Below are 27201 nucleotides of genomic sequence, written 5' to 3' on the forward strand. Positions count from 1 at the left end.
GAATAAAAGATATTGTTCTATGTACTCTATCACACACTTCATGTTTAAAAATGTATTTTAGTGTTATTCTTTAGTTGATCCCAGGGATCAAATGATTACATTTGAACTACCACACTGAAATGTGTGATGTACTGACAGATTATGGTGTTAAACTTTTCATTTTAAAATAGTTGCCATGCAGACTGAATATTGGTGGGGGGGGAACCTGGCTCCCAAATGTTGGCCAGATGGGGAAATAGAGGCTGAATAACTGGCACCAGCGTTGCTCTTGATTAGAGATCCAAAAGTTTTAAAAAATAGGAGACTTTGGGTACACCTTTGATATTCATCCACATATTTAGAAAAAAAACTTCGCAAACCAATTGTGTTTTAAAGATTGGTAAAGTAATTTTAATTTGGATGAAGAAAAATTTAAATTTGCTCCAAAAGGTGGCTTACAGCACTAGATTGTATTGATAGTCATGTTGTAAAGTCATCCATCCTTGTACTGTACAATACTCAAAATAAAAACTTAGCAAAGGCTTCAAAAGCATTTCATATCAAATCATCAAGGGAAATGCTGGGCAAGTGTTCAGTAACGCCAAATAATTCAAGAAAAACATTGTTGATCCAAGACTAAGGAAACTTCTAGTTATTGGGTGATGTCTCTGCACAAGATGCGCAGGCTGACCTAGAGCTGGGTGACTGGAAACCTATAAGCCAGGAATACAGGTTTTCCTGTTGAATTTAATGGTGCTACTGGTTACATTGTATTCAGTGTATTTCCTGGCTTCTGGTAGGGAAGACAGCTGCAGGGATTGACAGGGAGAAGTAAAGGTAAATCCATCATGGGATGAGACTAATATTGATAGGGGTTAGGTAATCATGTGTGAGAAATGATTATGTGGAAATATACTTGGTGAACAGGGGAAAGCAATTCTGTTCTTGGCCTACAGATAGAGTTGTAAAGACATTTATCTGATGGATATGGTTCTTCATACTGTCTTTCAGTTAGCAGGTTTCCTGTGGCCTAGGAAACTTAGCATGCAGGCTGTAAAACTTAAAGTTATTAAATTGGAGACAAAGCCCTCTTGGTAACTAATGTGCTCTCTTCTCTTCGCCCCCCCCCCCCAACTACTCGTCTCTACCGTTCTTTCCTCCATTTAAAATGCTCAATATAATCTACCTGTTTGACCATGCTATTGATCATATGCCCTAAATATGTGTCATATTTTGCTTTATAATGTCCCTATGAATCTTATTACATCAGAAATTTCATAAAAGCACAAGCTGTTGTTAAAACTGCAAGTGAGCAGACTGCAATTGCATTGCCCTCTTTTGAAATTCTAGCTACTTACTTTGTGTCCCCCAAGTCATCTTGCTTGACTTTGAGATAAGACAGTGTCCGCTAACTCTATCTGACATGATACCTAAAATTTCCATTCTTAGAATCATGGCTCCAATTTTATTTTATTTGTTAACGAGGTGTAAGTGTTTTTCCAAGGCAGCATTTATTGCCCATTTCTAATTACCCTTGAAAAGGTGGTCATGAGCCACATCTTGAACTGCTACAGTTGTGGTGGTGTAGGTACACAGAGTACTGTTATCACAGCAATTCCAGGATTTTGACAGCACTTGTGAAGGCTGTCAGGATTGTGTGTGGCTTGAAGAGGAACTTGCAGGTGTTCTCATCCATCTGCTTCCCTTCTTCTAGGTGGTGGTGGTCCCCTGGTTGTGTTGAAGGGGTTTTTGTGAATTAGTGCAGTGCTTCTTGTAGAGGGGGCATGCCACCATCACTGTGGGGAGAGTGAATGTTGAAAATGGTAGATGGAGAAGCAATGGCTGAGTCGTAGGCTATTAATTCAGAGACCCAGGTAATGTTCTGGGGACCCAGGTATGAATTCTGCCATAGTGGATGTTGAAATTTGAATTCAGTTTTCAAAAAAAAACTGGAATTAGAATTAGGTTAGGATATCTGGTCGGCATGAGTACATTGGACCGAAGGGTCTATACCAATGTTGTACATCTCTATGACTGTGTTAACCAAGACTGATCATCATTGCCAATTGTCAGAAAAACTATTTGATTCACTGACATCCTTTTGAGGAAAGTAACTGGTGTCCATACTTTGTCTGGCCATATATAACTCCAAACCCACGGCAATGTGGTTGACTCAATGCTGCTTGCATGTTGTTGGAGCTGCATCCATCAGGCAAGTGTGGAGTGTACCACCATTTTCCTAACTTGAGTTTTAAAAATGGTGTCCGGAATTGAGCTACTTTCCCCAGAATTCCTAACCTCTGATCTACCTTTGTAGTTACAGTATTTATATGACTGGTCTAGTTCCGTTTCAGGTCAGTGATAATCCCAGAATGTTGATTCATTTATGAATGAATTTTTGATGGTGAAATAAACAATAATTACTTGATATTTCAGATGATTCAAATGACCTTTCTGTCATTGAACGTTTACTTTAGTATAAATGAAGTCTTAATTCCTATAGATGTTAATTAATGTTGGAGACTTTTTAAAAAGTTTGTTTCTAACTCTCTATTTGTCCCATTTTTATTGCAAAATTTTCATTTTTGTTTTGTACAATATTTAAATCTATTTTTTCTGTTTTACATTCCACATGTCTGTGAGGACTTTTAAAATCTGATTGACAGTCGCTTGCTCACTCAAACACACATAGATTCTCAATGGATCAGATGTCCAATAACAAAGTTATCACTCAAATGCCAGTGAAATTTCTGTAGGTGGTTATCAGGAAAAAAAATGGGTTATGATGTTTATTTTCTGATTTGACACACAGATAATTGCTAAGTGTCATGAAAATAGATTCTACTATCGCTAGTATCTAGTTAGCTTTCATTGTGTGAATGCATTTTTATTTATTATTCCCCACCCAAACTGTTTATACTTCCTTTTGATAGGCTATTTAGGATAAGGTGGAGGCAAGGCACTCTGGTGTGATTATTAACCACCTAGAATTATCTGGACAGTTGGAAGAAGAATACCATGAGAGTCTGTGGTAATTTTGATCTGTGTTTTATCAAAGTAAAACTGCTAAATTCAGTTTGATGTTTGTTTTTTTCTTCAGGCCAATATGTGGTGTAGCCAGCATCCAGTGTTCCTATAACACGGTGCAGCCATCAATCCCTGCTTCTTCATGTCCCCATTCAGTCAGTGGAAGCTCTGCACCAGTCACTTGGCCACATACGGAAAACTTGAATCCACAGAATCCAGAACAAATTGGTATCCTAGACTGGCTAAAGAAGTTACGTCTGCACAAGTACTATCCTGTTTTTAAACAGCTCACAATGGATAAGGTATATTTACCCTTGGTTCAATCTGAAATGGTATCTTCTTTTGGAAGAGAAAAATATTTGTCTAAAATCTTGTGTTTATACATGAAATATTTGATTACTTGCACTGTAATGTACAGTGTTATCTAGTCCAAAAAACTTTTAAAGAGAACTTATACTTTTTTTTATAGAGGCGTTATATTTTCAAAATCTTAAGATCACTTAAATAGACAAGTGTTAACAGAATCGACAACCTTCAGGGCACTGTGAGCTTTTTACCTCTGCCACTGAAGGTGGGAGGAGATAATATTTTTACCCTTCTGTGATCTGTTTGCTGGCAATACATATGAAAAGGTAGTAGCTGGATTTAAATTAGATTTGATACATGCTGAACTGATTATGTTTTAACCAAGATACAGAATGGATCCAAACCCTGAGTTTTTTTTTATTTTAATGGATTTGTTAACTTTGGGAGATAAGCTCAATATAATTTTTCTTGTTGACTGACTGTGACATTTCACTGAACTTGACTGATGAAATGACAGTGGGCTGTTCTAATGGATTTGATGGAAAAGTGTGTGGCAGTTCATCCTCTATATTCTCACTAAAGATGTCTGTAGCTCAAAGGTGTGCGGCGGTTATTCTCACATGAAGTTTGGAAAATAACTATTAAATTTTTGTGTTGGTCAGAGTTGACTTTTAAAGTATATTTCTCTTCCCTGAAATGAAGTCTGAAGCACTGGAATGTTTCCAGTGCTGCAGCCTCGTTGGTGCAAGTCCCAGAGCAATTTGTCCAGCTGATGGAATCATCCAACACTTCCTATGCATGCAAAGCCTCTGTATCTGAGATTCAATATCTCAAAATAACTGGGAAGCGGGGAGACTACTGATTAGAAAATAAATAACTGAAGGCACTACTAATGCAACAAACCATCTTGCAGATCTCTGAACTCTTATTGTAGATTGAGAACCCCTGCAGTACAACATACATAATAACTGACACACATTACATCTTCCCTTCTCTGATAAGAGAATAACTACTTCAACTAATTTGACCACCTTTCTGCCATAGAATTGGAGAAGACAATGAGATGATACGTTTCGATTTTTGCTATTCTTGCACCATGGTACCGCATTATCTTCATTTGTGTTTTTTGTGATTTAAGAGCAGGAGAACAAAGCCATTTTTTCTTTTAATTACATACGACACTACTGACTTTCAATCAGAAAGAAAATCCCCTCTTCTTTTATTCACTTTCTTTATTTTTACCTTCTTTTCTCCTTCAATTCTTGCTATCTCCATACAAATGAAAGTCATAACCTGTTTGTTATGCAGCTGTCTCAGCTTCAGTCAACACCCAACCATATTCAGCCATTTTAGGATAAACAGCATTACCAGGATATTTGATTGTTCTTCAGCTCCCATGAATCAGTGTGAGTTCTGTTTGATTTGTCTCTGCCATCTTTTAACTACTATAAATATTTTAAAGATGCTGGATATAGGTTTGCTCGCTGAGCTGGAAGGTTCATGTTCAGACATTGCATCACCTTACTAGGTAATATCTTCAGTGAGCCTCTGGATGAAGCATTGCTGATGATTCCTGCTTTCTATTTATATGTTTGAGTTTCTTTGGGTCGGTGATGTCATTTCCTGTTCTTTTTCTCAGTGGGTGGTATATCGGGTCCGAATCAGTGTGTTTGTTGATAGAGTTCCAGTTGGAATGCCATACTTCTAGAAATTCTCGTGTGTGTCTATGCTTGGTTTGTCCGAGGATGGTGTGTTGTCCCAGTCAAAATGGTGTCTTTCCTCATCTATATGCAAGGATACTAGTGAGAGAGGGTGATGTTGTTTTGTGGCTACTTGATGTTCATGTATCCTGGTGGCTAGTTTTCTGCCTGTTTGTCTAATGTAGCGTTTGATACAGTCTTTGCACGGTATTTTGTAAATGACATTAGTTTTGCTTGTTGTTTGTAAAGAGTCTTTTAAGTTCATTAGCTGCAGTTTTATTGTGTTTGTGGGCTACCATGATGCCAAGGGGTCTGAGTAGTCTGGGAGTCATTTCCGAGAAATCTCTGACGTTGGGGAGAGTGGCTACGGTTTGTGTGTGTTTAGAAATAGAAAGCAGGAATCATCAGCAGTGCTTCATCCAGAGGCTCACGAGATGTTACCGGTATGGTGATGAAACGTCTGAACATGAACCTTCCAGCTCAGCGAGCAAGCCTAAACCCAGAATCTCAATCTGAGCTATAAATCTTCTCAAAACTCGCCATTTTAATGATGCTTTGCAGTAGCATCTACTACCAATATATTATGTTCCACTGCAGAATAATTGAGGGTGTGGATTTAAACCATGACTCATCAAAGGGTCAGTTTCTTGGACTAAATATGTTATAGATTCATAGAAATGTACAGCACTGAAACAGATTCTTTGGTCCAACTCATCCATGCTGACCGGATGTCCAAAATTAATGTTGTCCTATTTTCCAGCACTTGGCCTATATCCCTCTAAACTCTTCCTATTCGCGTATCCTTCCAGATACCTTTTAAATGTTCTAATCTTACCAGCCTCCACCACTCCCTCTGGCAGCTCATAGTATTTCCCCCTTTTTGTCAAACTCTGGAGACTTGATCAGGACCTGATAGGTGTATCGCAAAGTTTTGTGGGAAGCAAGATAAGTGATTTCTGACCATGTTGCTGAGATATTCGTATCAATGCTAGCCTCAGTGAGGTGCCAGAAGACTGGAGGTTGGCTGTTGTGGCATTATTTAAGAAAGGCGGTAAGAAAAAGCCAAGGAACTATAACATTTGAGCCTGATGTCAGTGGTGGGTAAGTTGTTGGAGGGGATCCTGAGGGACAGGATTTACATGTATTTTGAAAAGCAAAGATTGATTAGGGGTAGTCAACGTGGCTTTGTGCATGGCAAATCACTAACTTGATTGGGTTTTGTGATGAAGAAGATTGTTGAAAACAAAGTGGTGGACGTTGTCTATATGGACTTCAGCAAGGTATTCATCAAGGTTCAGCATGATAGACTGGTTAGCAAGTCAGATCACATGGAATCCAGGGAGAGCTAGCCAGTTGGATACAAGTATTCTTTTGAAGTTAGGAGACAAAGTGTGGTGGAGGTCTCTGACCACTGGTGTGTCGCAAGGATTGGTACTAGGTCCACTGATTTTCATAACTTATATAAATGATTTGGATGTGAATAATGGAGGAATGGTTAATGAGTTTTCAAATGACACCAAAATTGGTGGTGTAGTGGACAGTGAAGAAGGTTATCTCTGAGTTTGATGGGCTGAGGAGTGACTGATGGAGTTTAATTTAGATAAACGTGAGGTGTTGCATTTTGGTCAGGCAAATCAGGGTAGGACTTGTACACTTAATGGTAAGGTCCTGGGAAGCCTTTCCGAACAAAGGGACCTTGGAGTGCAGGTTCATAATCCCTTGAAGAGGAATTTTTTGGTCACTGCATTGAGTGTGGGAGTTGGAATGTCATGATGTGGCAGTACAGCACATTGGTTAGACACTTCTGGAATATTGCATTCGATTCTGGTCTCCTTGCTGAAGGAAAGATGTTGTGAAACTTGAAAGGTTCAGAAAAGATTTACAAGGATGTTGTCAAGGTTGGAGGGTTTGAGCTAGAGGGAGAGGTTGAATAGGCTGTGGCGACTTTCTGTGACTGCCAGAGGCTGAGGGGTGACCTTTTATAGAGGTTTATGAAATCATGAGAGGCATAGATAGATAGGGTGGATAGCCACGGTCTTTTTCCAAAGTTGGGGACGCCAGAACTAGAGGACAGGTTTAAGGTGAGAGGGTACAGATTTAAAAGGGACCTTAGGAATGACTTTTTTAAACAGAAAGTGGTGCATGTATGGAATGAGCTTCCAGAGGAAGTGGTGGAGGCGGTTACATTTACAAAATTGAACATGTATCTGGATAGGTACACAAATAGGAAAGGTTTAGAGGAATATGGACCAAATGCTGGTGAATTGTATTTCGGTACAACAAACAAAGGTAGAGCTTATGCAATTAATGGTAGAGCTTTGGGTAATGTTGTAGAACAGAGAGATCTAAGGGTTCAGGTCCATAATTCTTTGAAGTTTGCATCACATAGACAGGGTGGTTAAAAAGACATTTGGCACACTTGCTTTCATTGCTCAGTCCCTTGTCTATAGGATTTGGAAGTCCTGTTGAAGTTTACAGGACATTGGTTAGGCTTCTTCTGGAATACTGTTCTTGTTGCTCAGTTGTAGGAAGGATACTGTTACGCTGGAGAGAGTTTTTTTATTTAGATTACTTACAGTGTGGAAACAGGCCCTTCGGCCCAACAAGTCCACACCGCCCCGCCGAAGCGCAACCCACCCATACTCCTACATCTACCCCTTACCTAACATTACGGGCAATTTAGCATGGCCAATTCACCTGACCTGCACATCTTTGGAGTGTGGGAGGAAACCGGAGCACCCGGAGGAAACCCACGCAGACACGGGGAGGATGTGCAAACTCCACACAGAGAGTCCCCTGAGGCGGGAATTGAACCCGAATCTCTGGCGCTGTGAGGCAGCAGTGCTAACCACTGTGCCACCATGCCGCCCACAGTTCAGAAGAGATTTACCAGGATGTTGCCAGGCATGGAGCTTTGAGCTATAAAAAAAGGCTGGATAGGCTGGGACCTTTCTTCACTGGTGCCTAGGAGGTTGAGAGGTGACCTGATAGACTCCTCATTATTTTATAGACTTCTCTCTAATGGTAGTTGTCTTTTCCCTAGGATGGGGAATTTCAAGATTAGGGAACACATTTTTAAGGTGAGGAGAGTGATTTTGAAAAGACGAGAGGCAAATGTTTTACATGGAGGATGGTTTGTGTTGGAATGAACATCCTGAGAAAGTGGTGAATGAGGATACAGCTACAATGTTTAATAGACATGATGCGGGTTCAGTTACAATGTTTGAAGTGATCTGAGATTTGGAGTGATCTGAGCCAGAAGCAGCAGGTGGGACTACTTTAGTTTGGGATTATGTTCATGGATTGGTTAGACTGAAGGGCTTATTTCTGTGCTGTACAACTCCATGACACTTGATTCCAGTTTGCTGAATTCTAAATTGCTCAGCCTTCAGGCTTGCTAATATTTCTAGCAACCTTATATGATTGCTCTTTGGATCAAGAACTATCCTTGTTACTTTCATTAGCAATGGATTAGGCTTTACCAATTGTGTTCTTTCGCCCAAATTAATGTATATCAGTTGTAATGCTTGCATTTTTTTCTTAAATATTAGCAATTGCCAATCCACTGTCATGCCTTTTAATTGAATTTTCCTAGTATATCACAGCCAACTCAGTCTTCATTTCTTTTGTAGTTTCTTTTGTTTAGATTTAGGACCCTAGTTTCAGTTTGGACTATTCCACTTTCTAACCCTATAAATAATTATATCCTAATATGGTCACTTTTTTTCTGAAGGACCTCTTATCACAAGATTATTAATTCATCCCTTCTTATTGCACAAATTCAAACATAGGATTGTCTGTTTGCTGTTGAATCCTGAATATATTGATCTGTCTGTGTGGAGTTTGCACATTTTCCCAGTGTCTGCGTGGGTTTCCTCCGGCTGCTCCGGTTTCCTCCCACAATCTAAAGCTGTGCAGGTTAGGTGAATTGACTGTGCTAAATTGGCCATAGTGTTCAGAGATGTGTGGGTTAGGTGCATTAGTCAGGGGTAAATGTAGAGTAATAGGGTAGGGGAATGGATCTGGAGGGTCAGCATGGACTTGGGCCAAATGGCCTGTTTCCACATTGTAGAGATTCTATGATTCTAAAACCATTCTGTACACCTTCGAGAAACTCATATGCTAATGCTATTGTATCACTGCTAATGTTGTTTGCTGAGTCCATATTTAGGTAAAAGTCACAGACGATTACTATTACATGAATCTCTAATTCCATACCCGACTTACAAGAAGCATACAGATGACTCCCAATAATGCTTTCTACTCCTTGTTACTCCTTAGACCAGGCAGATTAATTCTGCATTTAGGTCATCCGCACCAGTATCCATTTTCACTGTTGCACTGATTTCACCTTTCACTAATTATGCTACCTTACCTTTTACCCTTTTCCTGTCCTAAAGACTGAATACCTTTTGAATGTTCCATTCCCAACCTTGCTTATCATGCAGCTATGTCTCCATAATCACAGCCAAGTCATACCCACTTACAACGATTTGCACAGTTAATTCGACTATCTTATTGTGAATCCTTTGTGCCTTCAAATATAGTACCTTTTGACTTGCCTTTCTGACATTTTTGCGCAGTTCTTTGAACTACTGTTTGCTGGTTTTTATTTCCTCTGCCTTCCACTTTTTTTGTTGTCTAATTTTCTGGCTTTCATTTTGTTATTGATGAGACTAAAACCCCCAAAACATATCTAGGAGATAGCTTACACCATAATTTTCCTCTTATTTAGAGGCAAGTGTGAGGTGCTGCGTTCCAGGTGTGATTTGATTGGTAAAACTACTAGGCTTTAAGCAAAACGCACCTAATTTTACACCACAGTTTAAAAAAAAACATACAAAGAAAGAAAGTCATAACTTTAACTCTATCAGAAAAGTGAACAAAATAATATATTATTTAACTATTACTCGTCAACTGTTCCAATATAGCAGCATTCCATAAAAATAAGGTAAAAACAATGACTGCAGATGCTGAAAACCAAATACTGGATTAGTGGTGCTGGAAGAGCACAGCAGTTCAGGCAGCATCCAACGAGCAGCGAAATCGACGTTTCAGGCAAAAGCCCTTCATCAGGAATAAACGCAGTGAGCCTGAAGCGTGGAGAGATAAGCTAGAGGAGGGTGGGGATGGGGAGATAGTAGCATAGAGTACAATGGGTGAGTGGGGGAGGAGATGAAGGTGATAGGTCAAGGAGGAGAGGGTGGAGTGGATAGGTGGAAAAGAAGATAGGCAGGTCGGACAAGTCCGGATAAGTCAAGGAGACAGTTACTGAGCTGGAAGTTTGAAACTAGGATGAGGTGGGGGAAGGGGAAATGAGGAAGCTGTTGAAGTCCACATTGATGCCCTGGGGTTGAAGTGTTCCGAGGCGGAAGATGAGGCGTTCTTCCTCCAGGCGTCTGGTGGTGAGGGAGCGGCGGTGAAGGAGGCCCAGGACCTCCATGTCCTTGGCAGAGTGGGAGGGGGAGTTGAAATGTTGGGCCACGGGGCGGTTTGCTTGATTGGTGCGGGTGTCTCGGAGATGTTCCCTAAAGCGCTCTGCTAGGAGGCGCCCAGTCTCCCCAATGTAGAGGAGACCACATCGGGAGCAACGGATACAATAAATGATATTGGTGGATGTGCAGGTGAAACTTTGATGGATGTGGAAGGCTCCTTTAGGGCCTTGGATAGAGGTGAGGGAGGAGGTGTGGGCACAGGTTTTACAGTTTCTGCGGTGGCGGGGGAAAGTGCCAGAATGGGAGGGTGGGTCGTAGGGGGGTGTGGACCTGACCAGGTAGTCACGGAGGGAACGGTCTTTGTGGAAGGCGGAAAGGGGTGGGGAGGGAAATATATCCCTGGTGGTGGAAATGTCAGTGGATGATTTGGTTGATGCGAAGGTTTGTAGGGGCGTTCTGTCCTTGTTATGGTTGGAGGGGTGGGGTCTGAGGGCGGAGGTGCGGGATGTGGGCGAGATGCGTTGGAGGGCATCTTTAACCACGTGGGAAGGGAAATTGCGGTCTCTAAAGAAGGAGGCCATCTGGTGTGTCCTATGGTGGAACTGGTCCTCCTGGGAGCAGATACGGCGGAGGCGGAGAAATTGGGAATACGGGATGGCATTTTTGCAAGAGATAGGGTGGGAAGAGGTGTAATCCAGGTAGCTATGGGAGTTGGGTTTGTAAAAAATGTCAGTGTCAAGTCGGTCGTCACTAGTGGAGATGGAGAGGTCCAGGAAGGGGAGCGAGGTGTCAGAGATAGTCCAGGTAAATTTAAGGTCAGGGTGGAATGTGTTGGTGAAGATGATGAATTGCTCAACCTCCTCGCGGGAGCACGAGGTGGCGCCAATGCAGTCATCAATGTAGCGGAGGAAGAGGTGGGGAGTGGTGCCGGTGTAATTACGGAAGATCAACTGTTCTACATAGCCAACAAAGAGACAAGCATAGCTGGGGCCCATACGTGTGCCCATGGCTACGCCTCCTAGCAGAGCGCTTTAGGGAACATCTCCGAGACACCCGCACCAATCAACCAAACCGCCCCGTGGCCCAACATTTCAACTCCCCCTCCCACTCTGCCGAGGACATGGAGGTCCTGGGCCTCCTTCACCGCCGCTCCCTCACCACCAGACGCCTGGAGGAAGAACGCCTCATCTTCCGCCTCGGAACACTTCAACCCCAGGGCATCAATGTGGACTTCAACAGCTTCCTCATTTCCCCTTCCCCCACCTCATCCTAGTTTCAAACTTCCAGCTCAGTAACTGTCTCCTTGACTTATCCGGACTTGTCCGACCTGCCTATCTTCTTTTCCACCTATCCACTCCACCCTCTCCTCCTTGACCTATCACCTTCATCTCCTCCCCCACTCACCCATTGTACTCTATGCTACTCTCTCCCCACCCCCACCCTCCTCTAGCTTATCTCTCCACGCTTCAGGCTCACTGCGTTTATTCCTGATGAAGGGCTTTTGCCCGAAACGTCGATTTCGCTGCTTGTTGGATGCTGCCTGAACTGCTGTGCTCTTCCAGCACCACTAATCCAGTATTCCATAAAAATACTCTTGGCAAAGGCAAATTCAGCAAAATAAATTTGCTCACTTGCTATCTCCTCCAGTACAGAACACTGACAGAATAGAGTCATAGAGATGTACAGCATGGAAGCAGACCTTTTGGTCCAACCCATCCATGCCGATCAGATATCCCAACCCAATCTAGTCCCACCTGCCAGCACCTGGCCCATATCCCTCCAAACCCTTCCTATTCATATACCCATCCAAATGCCTCTTCAATGTTGCAATTGTGCCAGCCTCCACCATATCCTCTGGCAGCTCATTCCATACACGTACCACTCTCTGCGTGAAAAAGTTGCTCCTTAGTCTCTTTTATATCTTTCCACTCTCACCCTAAACCTATGCCCTCTAGTTCTGGACTCCCCGACCCCAGGGAAAAGACTTTGCCTATTTATCCTATCCATGCCCGTCATAATTTTGTAAACCTCTATAAGGTCACCCCTCAGCCTCCAACGCTCCAGGGAAAACAGCCCCAGCCTGTTCAGCCTCTCCCTGTAGCTCAGATCCTCCAGCCCTGGCAACGTTCTTGTAAATCTTTTCTGAACCCTTTAAAGTTTCACAACATCTTTCCGATAGGAAGGAGACCAGAATTGCACGCAAGTCCTGTACAGCCGCAACATGACCTCCCAACTCCTGTACTCAATACTTTGACCAATAAAGGAAAGCATACCAAATGCCACCTTCACTATCCTATCTACCTGCGACTCCACTTTCAAGGAGTTATGAATCTGCACTCCAAGGTTTCTTTGTTCGGTAACACTCCCTAGGACCTTACCATTAAGTGTATAAATCCTGCTAAGATTTGCTTTCCCAAAATGCAGCACCTCGCATTTATCTGAATTAAACTCCATCTGCCCCTTCTCAGCCCATTGGCCCATCTGGTCCAGATCCTGTTGTAATCTGAGGTAATCCTCTTTGCTGTCCACTACACCTCCAATTTTGATGTCATCTGCTAACTTACTAACTGTACCTTTTATGCTCACATCCATTTATGTAAATGACAAAAAGTAGAGGGCCCAGTACCAATCCTTGTAGCACTCCACTGGTCACAGGCCTCCAGTCTGAAAAACAACCCTCCACCACACCCTCTGTCTTCTTCCTTTGAGCCAGTTCCGATCCAAATGGCTAGTTCTCCCTGTATTCCATGAGTGAATCAAACAGCAGAGAGAGCATTCCAGCTTTTGCAGCAGCAGCAGCAGAGAGAGTGCTGTATCCAGCAGCTTCAACTCCAAAACCCCATTTTCAACAACTGAAAGCAACACTAACCTTGAGTCTGTGTGAGCCTGACTGCACCCACTCATGCTGCATTTGTGTACTTTTGAAAAACCCCAAAGCAAGTTACTCTGCTTTCAATGGAACAGATACCTCGGCACCAAGTTTATAACACCCCTCTTCAAGAGAAGCAAGACAGAAAAAAAAAATCCATCTTAAAGGCACATTGTCACAATTTCCATCTTTGTTTCTCTCACTGTTGTCTTCCCCACTTCTAATCTCATTGCCATTCTAGGGTGAACCCTCATACATTTGCAAATGCCACTTTGAGGATACTGGAATGGCTTTAACTTTTCACAACTTCCCCAAAATCAGTTCCAATGCCTCAAAAATCTAAATCCCTCCCTCCAGTACCGTCTCTTCTGGCAAGCATTTAAGTTTCTCCTATTCCTGATCTTGCTAGCATGTGCACTGTGAGTTATCCTTCGATTACCACCTTCTGAGGACTAGTTTTTCAATTTTTTTTCTAGCTCCCAGTATCCTGCTTTCTGTAGTTATGTGTTTGGTGGCAACATTATTTGTGGGGTGAAAAACTGCAGTCTTTGGTGATTCTAGAAAAATTGAAACCTGCGTTTGAAGTTGATTTTTTTTAAAACTCAATCTGGTAAAATGTATTGTTATAGCAATTTAATGATGTGTTAATTTACTACCACAACTTTTGCCTTTAAGTGGTAATTGAAATTAAATTCTGCTTTAATCTCCTATTTCAAATTGAATTAATCACGGAGCTTTTTTGTAGTTCCTCAGTCTTACTGAAGAAGATCTGAACAAGTTTGAAACACTCACATTAGGAGCGAAGAAAAAGCTGAAGATGCAGCTAGAGCTTGAAAAGTAGGTTTTTAAAACATCCTTGATTTTTTTTTAAAGACTACTGAAGGACTTGTGTGTGTAATCGTGAACTCTATTCAAAAAAAATTATAAATCTGATATATTGACATTGCTGACAATTTGGCAGCATACAAATGATTCCTCTTACATTTGAATTATATTGATGTTTAACTGCTATTTTGGTATTTGTACAAAATATTAATTTAATTTCTTTGTTGTTCTTGGGGATTTGATTGCTGATTTTCTCTTTTAAAGTTGGCTGAAGGCTTTCTTTATTTACATAGCAAAATAATGTTCAAACAAGTGAATGTAAACATTTCTCCAGGAATTCTTCATTTGTTGTTGGAAGAGAAAGTTGCAGTGTCACATGGCATTTTTCATAACTATGCATTCCTCTTATTTATTTCTTTATCCAATGAGATCTGCTAATCCTTTGTAAAAATGGTTTTATCAGATGAGACGATTATCTAGCTGTATGCTTTGTGCAGGAAATAGCATCATGTACAATTTTAAAACAGTTGAAGCATAGTGAAGGCAACTAATTTTTAAAATATAGAGTTTTTAAAGGATTCTTGGTGGAAGGTGTGTATGTAACAGATTAGCCTCAGTCAGCTGTAAGATAGTGACTTTTCAAATTGTATAATAATTGAGTAACATTAGTTGGTCTGCTGTATTGTAAAATAATTTGAAACAACAACATAAATATAGGAGGCAGAAGTAGGCCCTTTGAACCAGTTCTATCATTCAGTAAAATCATTGCTGATTGGATTGTGGTTTTAACTCCACACATCTGTCTGCCTCCCATAACCCGTGACCCCCTTGTAGATCAAAAATACTGTTGTGGTTGTGTTCGCCGAGCTGGGAATTTGTCTTGCAAACGTTTCGTCCCCTGTTAGGTGACATCCTCAGTGCTTGGGAGCCTCCTGTGAAGCGCTTCTGTGCTGTTTCCTCCGGCATTTATAGTGGCCTGTCTCTGCCGCTTCCAGTTGTCAGTTCGAGCTGTGCGCTGTAGTGGCCGGTATATTGGGTATAGGTTGATGTGTTTGTTGATAGAATCTGTGGATGAGTGCCATGCCTCTAGGAATTCCCTGGCTGTTCTCTGTTTGGCTTGCCCTATAATAGTAGTGTTGTCCCAGTTGAATTCATGTTGCTTGTCGTCTGTGTGTGTGGCTACTAAGGATACCTGGTCGTGTCGTTTCGTGGCTAGTTGGCGTTCGTGTATACGGATCGTTAACTGTCTTCCTGTTTGTCCGATGTAGTGTTTTGTGCAGTCCTTGCATGGGATTTTGTACACTACATTAGTTTTGCTCATGTTGGGTATCGGGTCCTTCGTTCTGGTGAGTTGTTGTCTGAGCGTGGCTGTTGGTTTGTGTGCTGTTATGAGTCCTAGTGGTCGCAGTAGTCTGGCTGTCAGTTCAGAAATGCTCCTGATGTATGGTAGTGTGGCTAGTCCTTTGGGTTGTGGCATGTCCTCGTTCCGTTGTCTCTCCCTTAGGCATCTGTTGATGAAATTGCGAGGGTATCCGTTTTTGGCGAATACTTTGTATAGGTGTTCCTCTTCCTCTTTTTGTAGTTCAGGTGTGCTGTAGTGTGTTGTGGTCCTTTTGAATAGTGTCCTGATGCAACTTTGTTTGTGTGTGTTGGGGTGGTTGCTTTCATAGTTTCGGACTTGGTCTGTGTGTGTGGCTTTCCTGTAAACCTTTGTGGTGAATTCTCCGTTCGGTGTTCTCTGTACCATCACGTCTAGGAATGGGAGTTGGTTGTCCTTTTCTTCCTCTCTAGTGAATTGGATTCCTGTGAGTGTGGTGTTGATGATCTGGTGTGTGTTCTCTATTTCTGTGTTTTTAATTATTACAAAGGTGTCATCCACGTATCTGACCCAGAGTTTGGATTGAAGTTGTGGTAAGACTCTTGTGGTAAGACAGTCCAGATTGAAGTTGTGGTAAGACAGTCCAGAGATCAGTGAGCCCATGGGTGTTCCGTTGATTTGTTCGTATATTTGGTTGTTGAATGTGAAGTGTGTTGTGAGGTACAAGTCCAGTAGTTTAAGTATGCCGTCTTTGTTGATAGGTTCAACGTCCTGTTGTCTGTTATGTCTGTCCAGCAGGTTGGCTATTGTTTCTTTGGCTAGGGTTTTGTCGATGGAGGTGAACAGTGCCGTTACATCGAATGAGACCATAGTTTCTTCCTTGTCTATGTGTATATTTCTGATGATGTCCAAGAATTCCTGTGTCGATTGTATAGATTGTCTGGATCCGCTGATCAGGTGTTTCAGTTTCTGCTGTAGTTCTTTGGACAGTTTGTGTGATGGTGTCCCTGGTAGTGATACTATGGGTCTGAGTGGGATGTCTGGCTTGTACACTTTGGTTAGTCCATAGAATCTGGGGGTGTTGTTGCTTTCAGGTTTCATTCTTTGTAGGTCAGACCTGGTTATCTGTCCGGTGAGCTGTGGGGTGGGGTCAAACTCCCTCTTTTGGTAGTTGTTGGTATCTGCAAGTAGTTGTTGTGCTTTTTGCATGTACTCTGCTTTGTCCAGGAGACCGTCATTCTGCCTTTGTCTGCTGGTAGTATAATTATGTTCTTATCGTTTCTTAGTGATTTTAGTGCTTCCCTCTCCTTGGTGTTGAGGTTATGTGTTTGTTTTTTTCTTGTTATCAGCGGTACGATACTTTGTCTCACAATTTGTTGTGTCTCTTCTGTTAGTCCATTGTTCCTGAGTGTGCATTCTAGTGCTGCTAGGAAGTCTGCTGTCTTGCGTCCCTGTGGTTGTAGTTGAGTCCCTTGGCCAGTATTGTTCTTTCTGTGTCTGTGGGAGAGGTTTTTAACCCAGGTGTGTGTTGTGGTGTCCTCTTCTTTGTGTGTTAGTTTGGCCATTTTTTCTTTTAGTGCTGTTTTTTTGCGGTGTGTGTGGTCCTGTTCTGTTCTATGGTGACGGCCTGTTCTATGGTCCGGGTCCATTCCTGATTGGTGGTTTTTGAAATTAACGATTTTTGGTGCGCAATTTCTTGTCTGTATATGTGTAGTCTGTTGTGAGCATCTGTAATCATTACCTGGATCATCCTGAATCCGTTCTGTCTGGCTGTGTCCCTGGCTTGTGGATTGTTGACTGGTGGTCTGTATCTGACACATGGTGGAAGGATTCGATTCTTTCAGCATTCATGCAGGAACCGGAGTTGTTCGTATGTGGCGCTTAGGCAGTTGGCACAGGATTCCTATTTCCTAGCTTGTCTTAGCATCTCTCGCCCGTAGGTGTTCAAAGTTTGGGAGAAGATTTGTAGCTTGGGTGCTCGTTGTGGTTGTGTTCGCCGAGCTGGGAATTTGTCTTGCAAACGTTTCGTCCCCACTACCACACTACCATACATCAGGAGCATTTCTGAACTGACAGCCAGACTACTGCGACCACTAGGACTCATAACAGCACACAAACCAACAGCCACGCTCAGACAACAACTCACCAGAACGAAGGACCCGATACCCAACATGAGCAAAACTAATGTAGTGTACAAAATCCCATGCAAGGACTGCACAAAACACTACATCAGACAAACAGGAAGACAGTTAACGATCCGTATACACGAACACCAACTAGCCACGAAACGACACGACCAGCTATCCTTAGTAGCCACACACACAGACGACAAGCAACATGAATTCAACTGGGACAGCACTACTATTATAGGGCAAGCCAAACCAAGAACAGCCAGGGAATTCCTAGAGGCATGGCACTCATCCACAGATTCTATCAACAAACACATCAACCTGTACCCAATATACCGGCCACTACAGCGGACAGCTCGAACTGACAACTGGAAGCGGCAGAGACAGGCCACTATAAATACCGGAGGAAATAGCACAGAAGCGCTTCACAGGAGGCTCCCAAGCACTGAGGATGTCACCTAGAAATGTTTGCAAGACAAATTCCCAGCTCGGCGAACAGAACCACAACAACGAGCACCCGAGCTACAAATCCTCTCCCAAACTTTGAAGATCAAAAATACATCTAACTCAGCCATGAACATATTAAATGATTGAACCTCTACTATTGTCTGGCAAGTGAGTTCCAAAGACCAATGGTTCTCTGAGAGAAGAATTCCTGCTTTTCTTAAATGGGACACCCTTTATTTTTAAATGTAACACCCTATTTCTTGATACCATGTCCTCTTCACATCGACCCTTTTAAATTCTCTCAGAATCTTAACATGTTTGAGCAAGATCATCTCTCATTCTTCTAAAATCCAGTAAGTATTGGTCCAACCTGCTTAGGGTTTCCTTATAAGACAACACTTCCATCCCAAGAATCAACCTAGTGAATGTTCTGAACTGGCCCCATACAAGTGTAGAGGGCTGACAAGCCTGCAGAACTGGATGGGCCATGTCCTAACAATGTGTGGCACAGGATAGTACATGCATTGGTTATAACTGTCTTAAAACAAAAGTTCCTTTTGATTCTGGAATGGTCCCAGTGAATTAGAAAATAGCAAATGTAGTGCCTTTATTCAACAAAGAAGGGAGGTGGAAACTATAGGTTAGCCTAACATTTGTCAAAGAAAAGCTGCTACAATTCATTATTAAGTAGACTATTGCTGAGTACTTCAGAAATCACAATTTTATCAGGCAGAGCCAACATGAGAGGAAGTCATGTTTAACTAATCTGTTTTTTTTGATGAGGCAACATCCATGTTAGGCAAATGGCAGATGTGATTTATTTGTTTACCAAACAGCTTTTGGATATCCACTTCAAACATTGCTGCACAAGATAAGAGCACATAATGTAGGAGTTAACATATTAGTGTGAGGTAAGGATCTGTTGGTTAACAGGAAACATTAGGGATAAATGGGTCTTTTCACAGCTGTCACCAATGGGTTGCCAGAGGGATCAATACTAGGCCCTCCACTATTTACAATCTATGTCAATGATTTGGATGAGGGGACAGATCGGGTGGCAGCTAAATTTACTGATGACACCAACATGCAAATGAAAATAAGTTGTCAAGAGGAGTTGGAGAGTCTGCAAAGGGACATAAACAGGTTAAGTGTGTCAGCAAATCTTTGGCAGACAAAAAGTAATGTGGGTAAATGTGAACTTATTCAACTTGGTAGAAGAATGGGAAAGCTGTATACTGTTTAATGGAGAGCTTGCAGAATTTGGTGGTACACAGGGATCTGAGCGTCCTAGTATATGAATTAGTTTACAGATACAGCAAGTGGTTAGGAAGACTATTGGGAGGTTGTCATTTACTGGTAGGGGGTTGGAATATCATAGTAAGCAAGCTTTCTTCACAGCAGTGTGTTGGGGAGACTACTGTAGAGTTATGTAGTTTTACTTTTGAAGGTTCACTGAACACATTCCTAGGATGAAAGGGTCTATATAGGTTGGAGTTTAGAAGAATGATATATGATCATTATTGATATATATGTGATTTTCAGGGGACTGGATCAGATGGATACTGAGGGTTGTTTCCTCTTGTGGTAAAGATGAAAACAAGGGGCATGCTTTAAGGATTAAATACGTTCATTCTAAAACAGATGTGGAGAGTTTATTTTCTCTTGACTGGTCATTTAAGAGTAGTGAATTCTTAGCCTCAGAAGGTTGTGAAGGCTGAGTTCAATAAATTTTTGAGAGACTAGGGAGTTGAGGATTATGGGATACAGACAAAAAAGTGGAGATGAAGCACAAAACAGGTCAATCATGATATTATTAAATGGTGGAACAGGCTGAAAGGGTCATATGGTGTATTCTTACTCCTCAGTCCTAACTTCCATCTTTATTTACAGAGGAATCCCACTTGTTGTTCTTCTTCCTGTCCTTCTGAATTGCCAAATAGGTTTTTTTGAGTATTCAGTTTCCAGCTTTGTTCACTTTGCAACTATGGTTTTATAAAGTTGATTTTACAATGTAAACCAAAATCATGTTCAAAGAAATTATTCTCAGTGAACTTTTGATTTGCAAAAATAAACTCTCTTCCCCTCTATTATCTTAATGTAGAATCTTTATTCCCTGTTTAGGGAATAAACATTGTAGACATAGGACTTAATCCCCTAATTTTTACAAAGCGATAAAGACTGAATGTTGTCTTTGTTCCTAATTTGTGAGAAACATTTGTGATTCTGTGGGAAGGTATTATTTTATTTTTCATTGGACTTTTGAATATCTTGAAGGAGTGTGTAGTGTGTAATCTATGCAAAACTTATTTTTTAATGAGTACCCTATTACTTTGTTGGTTGTCATGTTGGTTTTTTGCATTAGTAAGTATATGCAGAGGGTCACAATGATTTGGAGACTCCAGAGTACTATAGCCTTTAGAATATATTAAGTCTGAAAACATGACATATTGCTAAAGCTACAAGTATACTATCTGACCTCTCAAACAATAGTGGATGGTCTCCCTAAAGTTACAAAAGATTTAAAAAAAGACTTTTTTAAAAAAAAATCATATTTAAGTAATCCAGGTCAGAAAATAAACAAAGCCATATGAAGTACACAATTCAAATTATAATTGATTTTATAATTTGAAAGTGTTCCATATTGTAAAAGTAAGAGTAGCAAGCTAGTACTGCACAGGATTTTAAAGTCTGTGCTGTGTAATCAAAAGCTGTATTACAACTATCCTGCACTACATACTCCAAATTCTTTGTGGTGGTGTTGTCCTCAGAATAACAAATTAAAAATGTGGAGTTATTGTGATTGCAGTAACATGATGGTTCGTGCAACCTTCTGCTGCACTGTGAATTAGCAGGCACGAGATTCAGGGGTACATTTTTCTGCATTGAGACCCTGAGCTCATTTGTTTTGAGAGAATTCCAGTAGATATTGCATTGAGAAAAGAGTGAATTATTCTCGTCTGAAGTTTGCTATAAGCAGTTACAGTCCAGCCAACCTGAAGTGTTTTTAATGTTAACAGCATCAACTCCATGCCTAATTGGTGCAGAGCCCGTCACGGTACTTTCATTTCCGGGGAACAAACACTCAGATGGCAGAAAAACTACACGTGCAAATACTTGAGCACTTGCTTTTAAATCATGAATTGTGACTTTGGCACGCTATTAGCTTGGTGACAACAGAGCAGGGATGCTCCTTTTTGGAGTGAACCTGCAAGGTCAAGTCTTGCATTCTGCTGAAGTTAATGATAGGATATGGTTAACATTTTTTGCCCTTTTTTTTAGCTGTACTTTGCCAGATTGAAAGCCTGACTGCCTGATTGTTGGAACACAGACCTTTAGCACTCGGCTGCTCTTGGGGAGCAGAGAGAAGGGAGAAAGGTTTTGGAGGGTCATTGGGCTGGAGGAGGTGCAGTGATGAAATTATCTCGCAAAGGAAACGTTTAGATACCTTTTGCGGAAAAGAATAGAATGATTGGGTGATGACATTCCAAGGGTTGGTATAAGGGAGAGATCAGAAGGGCACGGAAGTTGAGGGTTTGGTCAGAAATTATTTGATTGCAGGGCATTTTAAACAAGGAAAATAGATCCAGTAAATGAATGGAAATACACTTGCTTACTATATTCAACAGTCTTCCTCTCTCTTTAGCTGACTGGTTTCCTCACAGAAAACCTGACCACCCAGAGTTAAGTTTAAAATGATGATTAATTCTGATGCATTGGTTATAATATTGAAATGACCAAACTGCTTTCTGAGAAGATTTTGGAAACCAACCTCTATCTCCATCAAATTTGTTTCCACATTTTCTTTCCAAGACACCAGACTTAAACCTACAAGTTCTTGAGGGTAAAATACCCCTTTTGTTATTAGTGGCCATATCTTCTGCAACACATGGGTCTGTTTGTACCAGTCAACAGATATAAAACTACTACTTCATTCTGTACCTCTGGCACAGCCAGTAATTTTACATTGTCCAAGGAGAAATGTGCCTCTGCGTTAGGCTGTGGAAATAACATCTTTTGGTGAAACTTAATCTTTGCAGCAGTGACAGTACTGCTTCATTTACTCGCTTTTGCTGTTGAATTCTTGGCTGACATTGGTGGGAATACGGTAAACATAATCGGAGAATAATTGCTTATTCTAACTCTTCAGCTTGGCAAAGGTGCATGATTAAAGCACATGGTTAAAAAAAAATACAAATGTCTCAACAAATGCAGACAAGAAGTTGCATATGATTCTGTAACTTTTGAATTCAATTAAATTGGAAATTTTGAACTTTCTGGTCATCATGATTTTTCCAGTTTAGAAGTTTAACTTTTTTGTTTTTCAGGGAGAAGTCTGAGAAAAGAAATATCAATAGTACGGGTCAGTCACCTGTTTCCAGTGCTGGTATTGCACGGGTCACACCAACAAGTCATTTTGGTCCCATTCACTCGATCCGCTGTATCCCTAATGCAGGTACTTTTTGAAAAGTTAAAACCAATTATTTGCATCTCGATCTATAATCACTGAACAAAAAATAAAGTTTTGACAATAAATTGTCTCATGCCTTCACTGCTCTGCATTTCTTCAGGTTCCTATATGCTTGTGAGTTCAGTGTGTTTCGGAGGAGAATAAACAGGGCTTGGTGACACAGAGCTGGGAATTGGCATTTATTGGTTGAAGTAGTGGGTGGCCTTCACCTAATTTGTGCAATTCCTTCCACTGCAAAATCTGTCGTATTTTCTTTGGGGATAGTGCTGACAGGGGAGAACTTTGGGTCTCCCAGTGAACATCAAGAACCGGTATTAGGCCTCTCTAATGTTCAAATTAGGAGCAGAATGTCTGTTGAGAAATCAGTTGGCAGTGAACAGGACAGTTTTGGGATTTGAGCCTTGATCAGTGTTGCAGGTTTACCTGAAATAAGTATATGGGTTTCACTTCAATACGATAGGCTATCATAAAAACTGTAATGTAGTAACAACAATGTTTAGTGCTGGCATCCATCGACGAAATCCAGAAGTCATTTGAAATCCTGTTGTTTGTTATATCGCCTTCATCTATGAATTTAGGAAGTTCTAATTTAATGTTCCTTGTCCATAGTTAAAAAATCGCACAACACCAGGTTATAGTCGAGCAGGTTTATTTAGAAGCACGAGCTTTTGGAGCACTGCCCCTTCGTCAGGTAGTTAGGATCATAGGACACACAATTTATACTATAAGATCAAAGAGTCAGACAACTGATATGAGGTATTGAACATACAGAGATAGCTGTTAAGTCTTTAAACACTTAGATTGAGGTTACAGGTTTCAGTTCATTAATATGTAAATCCCAAAACATCTTTCAAGTTATATTCCTGAAATAACTCCTCTTCTCTACCTCTCCCTCTTCCTCCCCACTGTCTCCCTCCCCCCTGCCTCTCTCTCATGTACCCCCACACTCTCTACCTTCCCCGCTTCCACCGTCCCCATCACCGCACCACCTCTCCCACCTGCTCTCTTTCCCCCCTCCTCCTTCCCCCCCCCTCCTCCTTCCCCCCCCTCCTCCTCCTTCCCCCCCTCCTCCTCCTTCCCCCCCCCCTCCTTCCCCCCCCCCCTCCTCCTTCCCCCCCTCCTCCTCCTTCCCCCCCCGCTCCTCCTCTCCCCCCCCTCCTCCTTCCCCCCCCCTCCTCCTTTCCCCCCCCTCCTCCTTTCCCCCCCCCTCCTCCTTTCCCCCCCCCCTCCTCCTTTCCCCCCCCCTCCTCCTTTCCCCCCCCCTCCTCTTTCCCCCCCCCTCCTCCTTTCCCCCCCCTCTCCTTTCCCCCCCCCTCCTCCTTTCCCCCCCCCCTCCTCCGTTCCCCCCCCCTCCTCCGCTTCCCCCCCCTCCTCCTTCTGCCCCCCCCCTCCTTCCCCCCCCCTCCTCCTTCCTTCCCCCCCCTCCTCCTTCCCTCCCCCCCTCCTCCTTCCCACCCCCCCTCCTCCTTTCTCCCCCCCCTCCTTCCCCGCCCCCGTCCTCCTTTTCCCCCCCCCACCCCCCCGTCCTCCTTTCTCTCCCCCCCCCCCCGTCCTCCTTTTCCCCCCCCCCCGTCCTCCTTTTCCCCCCCCCCACGTCCTCCTTTTCCCCCACACGTCCTCTTTCTCCCCCCCCCCTCCCCCCCCGTCCTCCTTTCCCTCCCCCCCCCGGTCCTCCTTCCCCTCCCCTCCCCCCTCCCCCCCACCCCCGGTCCTCCTTTCCCCCCCCCCCCCCCCCCACGTCCTCCTTTTCCCCCACACGTCCTCTTTCTCCCCCCCCCCCCTCCCCCCCCGTCCTCCTTTCCCTCCCCCCCCCGGTCCTCCTTCCCCTCCCCTCCCCCGTCCCCCCCACCACCCGGTCCTCCTTTCCCCCCCCCCCCCCCTCCCGTCCTCCTTTTCCCCCCTGTCCTCTTCTCCTTTTCCCCCCCCCCCCTTCTCCTTTCCCCCCCCCCTTCTCCTTCCCCCCCTTCTCCTTCCCCCCCCTTCTCCTTCCCCCCCCCCTTCTCCTTCCCCCCCCCCTTCTCCTTCCCCTCCCCCCTTCTCCTTCCCCTCCCCCCTTTTCCTTCCCCTCCCCCTTTTCCTTCCCCCCCCCTTTTCCTTCCCCCCCTTCTCCTTCCCCCCTCCTCCTTTTCCCCCCCCTCCTCCCTTTCCCCCCCCCTCCTCCCTTTCCCCCCCTCCTCCCTTTCCCCCCCCTCCTCCCTTTCCCCCCCCCTCCTCCCTTTCCCCCTCCTCCTTTCCCCCCCCCCTCCTCCTTTCCCCCCCCTCCTCCTTTCCCCCCCCTCCTCCTTTCCCCCCCCTCCTCCTTTCCCCCCCCCTCCTCCTTTCCCCCCCCCTCCTCCTTTCCCCCCCCTCCTCCTTCCCCCCCCCCTCCTCCTTTCCCCCCCCTCCTCCTTTCCCCCCCCTCCTCCTTTCCCCCCCCTCCTCCTTTCCCCCCCCTCCTCCTTTCCCCCCCCTCCTCCTTTCCCCCCCCTCCTCCTTTCCCCCCCCTCCTCCTTTCCCCCCCCTCCTCCTTTTCCTCCTTCCTCCCCCCCTCCTCCTTCCCCCCTCCTCTCCTTCCCCCCTTCTCCTTTTCCTCCTTCCTCCCCCCCCTCCTCCTTCCCCCCCTCCTCTCCTTCCCCCCCCTTCTCCTTTTCCTCCTTCCTCCCCCCCCTCCTCCTTCCCCCCTCCTCTCCTTCCCCCCCTCCTCCTCTCCTCCCCCCCCTTCTCCTTCCCCTGTTCACCCTCTCCTTTCACCGCCTTTTTCGCCCCGCCTCTCCTTCAAACACCACTTCTCTGCATTATGATAAAGTCAAATAACTCTGTTATTTGCGCATATCATTTTCATTTTGACAATTGCTAATTTAGCATATAATATAAACAGATTTTTAAACTATCTTTATTTAACAAAAATATATATCATGTTGTGTATTCTTTTCTGATCCTACAGTTGAATAATTCAGTAAAATAAAACCGTATCTTGACTTCCTCTTGATATGTTTTTAACTTCAAAACTCTGAAGTATTTGATGACTCAGTGTTATCTGTTTCCTCACAGAACTCCGAGTAGAGGTAGAACAGCACAGTCGCATGGGAATTAAAGATAGTGGATCTTCCTCTGAATATTCCAGCTCACCATCAAGTCCAATAGGAATCCAGGGAAGGGAGGAGAGTTCAGATAGTGCAGATGAAAATGACAGACGTAAGTTTTGACAATTTGATGAGGGCATAAAGTGTTCGCAGATTTAAATGACAGACATGGTTTTCTAGAACTTGAGAAAGGGAAAAATGATTGCTTCACCTAGATTTATGACTGATATTATTTTGTTCTGTATTTTCATTTTAATTCAACAAGTAGTGTTAGATCACATAAAGTATGGAAAATTGCCATTTCATAATTAATGTCTATTATTCTGTGTGTTGTATGTTGATGATTAAACAGTCAACTTCTTAGAAATTTTTTGGTAATTATTAATTTGTGGTTAATATGAAATGTATTATTGTATTTTAGCAAAGTCAAACTACTTTTTTTCTGAAAGCCATTGCCTTCATTTATGGATGGAAGGTTCTTCATTCACAAAAATGTTGTCTCTTTTACATTGACGTATTCATGAAATGTAAAAAAACGCACAGATGTAAACATAATCTTGAGCACTACCCAAAATATTTAGTGAACTTGATTTCTTTAAACTCAGCTGTGGTAACAAATCTCAGCTAGGCAAGCAGGAGGCATGCTATTGTTAACATCAGTGCTATGGGGAAGGGAGGAAAAAATCCGCTAAACCTCCAGCATATAATTCAATTTTCTGTAGATATGAAGTTATCTGGGATTGTATTCCACTGTTACGTGGCTTCCCAACAGTTACACTATAGACTTCTAAATTAAGTGGCTAAACTGGACCTGGTCCTGTGGAACACCAGAAGGAATAAAAATGTGAGGGATAATGAAGAAAACTGGAAGCAAATATTGAAATGTATAAAAGGCACTTTCACCAACTTTTTTTTTTAACCAATTTTATGATCTGAATTCTTAACTTATGTTATGGCATTCTATGCTCATCTTTATCAACATGGGTCATAACATTATTGCTATTGAAAGCAAATTTTAACAAAAAAAAACTTATTTTAGTTTGCAAAGATATTGATTTTTTTTTCCTTGTCCAATTGGTCATGTGAACACTCAAAAATAGTTTGTAATTTTATATAAATCATGTCAGAAGAGCTTTTCATGGACAAAATCATAAAAAGAAGAAAGCTTAAACAATTAAAGGAACAGTTCCTATTTAGGAATTCATTGACATCTTCATCTGTCAGTCTGTTCCTCTATTGTAAAGTATGTATTAATGCACATTTAAAATGTTTTAGAAATTCTAATATTTCTAGATCGATAATGTTTGACCTGATTATGGCATTACATCATGTAGAATACTTGAATTCTTTTGAGTTAGATCAATTAAGGTGAGAATGGGGCATGCTTATAGCTTTTGTTTTCCTCAACTAGAGAGGTTTAATCAAAAGGAGTTTCAATTCTTAGAAATATATTAGATATACAAATTTCATAGTATGTTTGGCAAAGTTTTTTGCTGTATGTAACCCAAGGTGGTACAAACCACAGCTATAGTGAACTACTAGTGTTAAAAGGGGTCAATGTTTAGCCTGTAACAGTGGTGGCAGTTAAGGAGTTGATCTCCCTTTGCCAGTGAATACACCACCCTGTACCCATTTG

General features: G+C 42.6%; 1 protein-coding gene across 1 annotated transcript in view; it reads left to right on the forward strand.

Moving 5' to 3' along the window:
• zcchc14 (zinc finger, CCHC domain containing 14) overlaps positions 1–27201 on the forward strand; it is a 126711-nt gene that overhangs the window by 74878 nt on the left and 24632 nt on the right. The window contains exons 8-11 of the mRNA XM_072596135.1: positions 3080–3308; positions 14062–14153; positions 22361–22488; positions 25534–25677. Coding sequence (XP_072452236.1) covers positions 3080–3308; positions 14062–14153; positions 22361–22488; positions 25534–25677 — 593 coding nt within the window. The remainder of the gene's footprint in view (positions 1–3079; positions 3309–14061; positions 14154–22360; positions 22489–25533; positions 25678–27201) is intronic.

Source organism: Chiloscyllium punctatum, chromosome 26 (assembly GCF_047496795.1).
Source record: "Chiloscyllium punctatum isolate Juve2018m chromosome 26, sChiPun1.3, whole genome shotgun sequence".
NCBI lineage: Eukaryota > Metazoa > Chordata > Chondrichthyes > Orectolobiformes > Hemiscylliidae > Chiloscyllium > Chiloscyllium punctatum.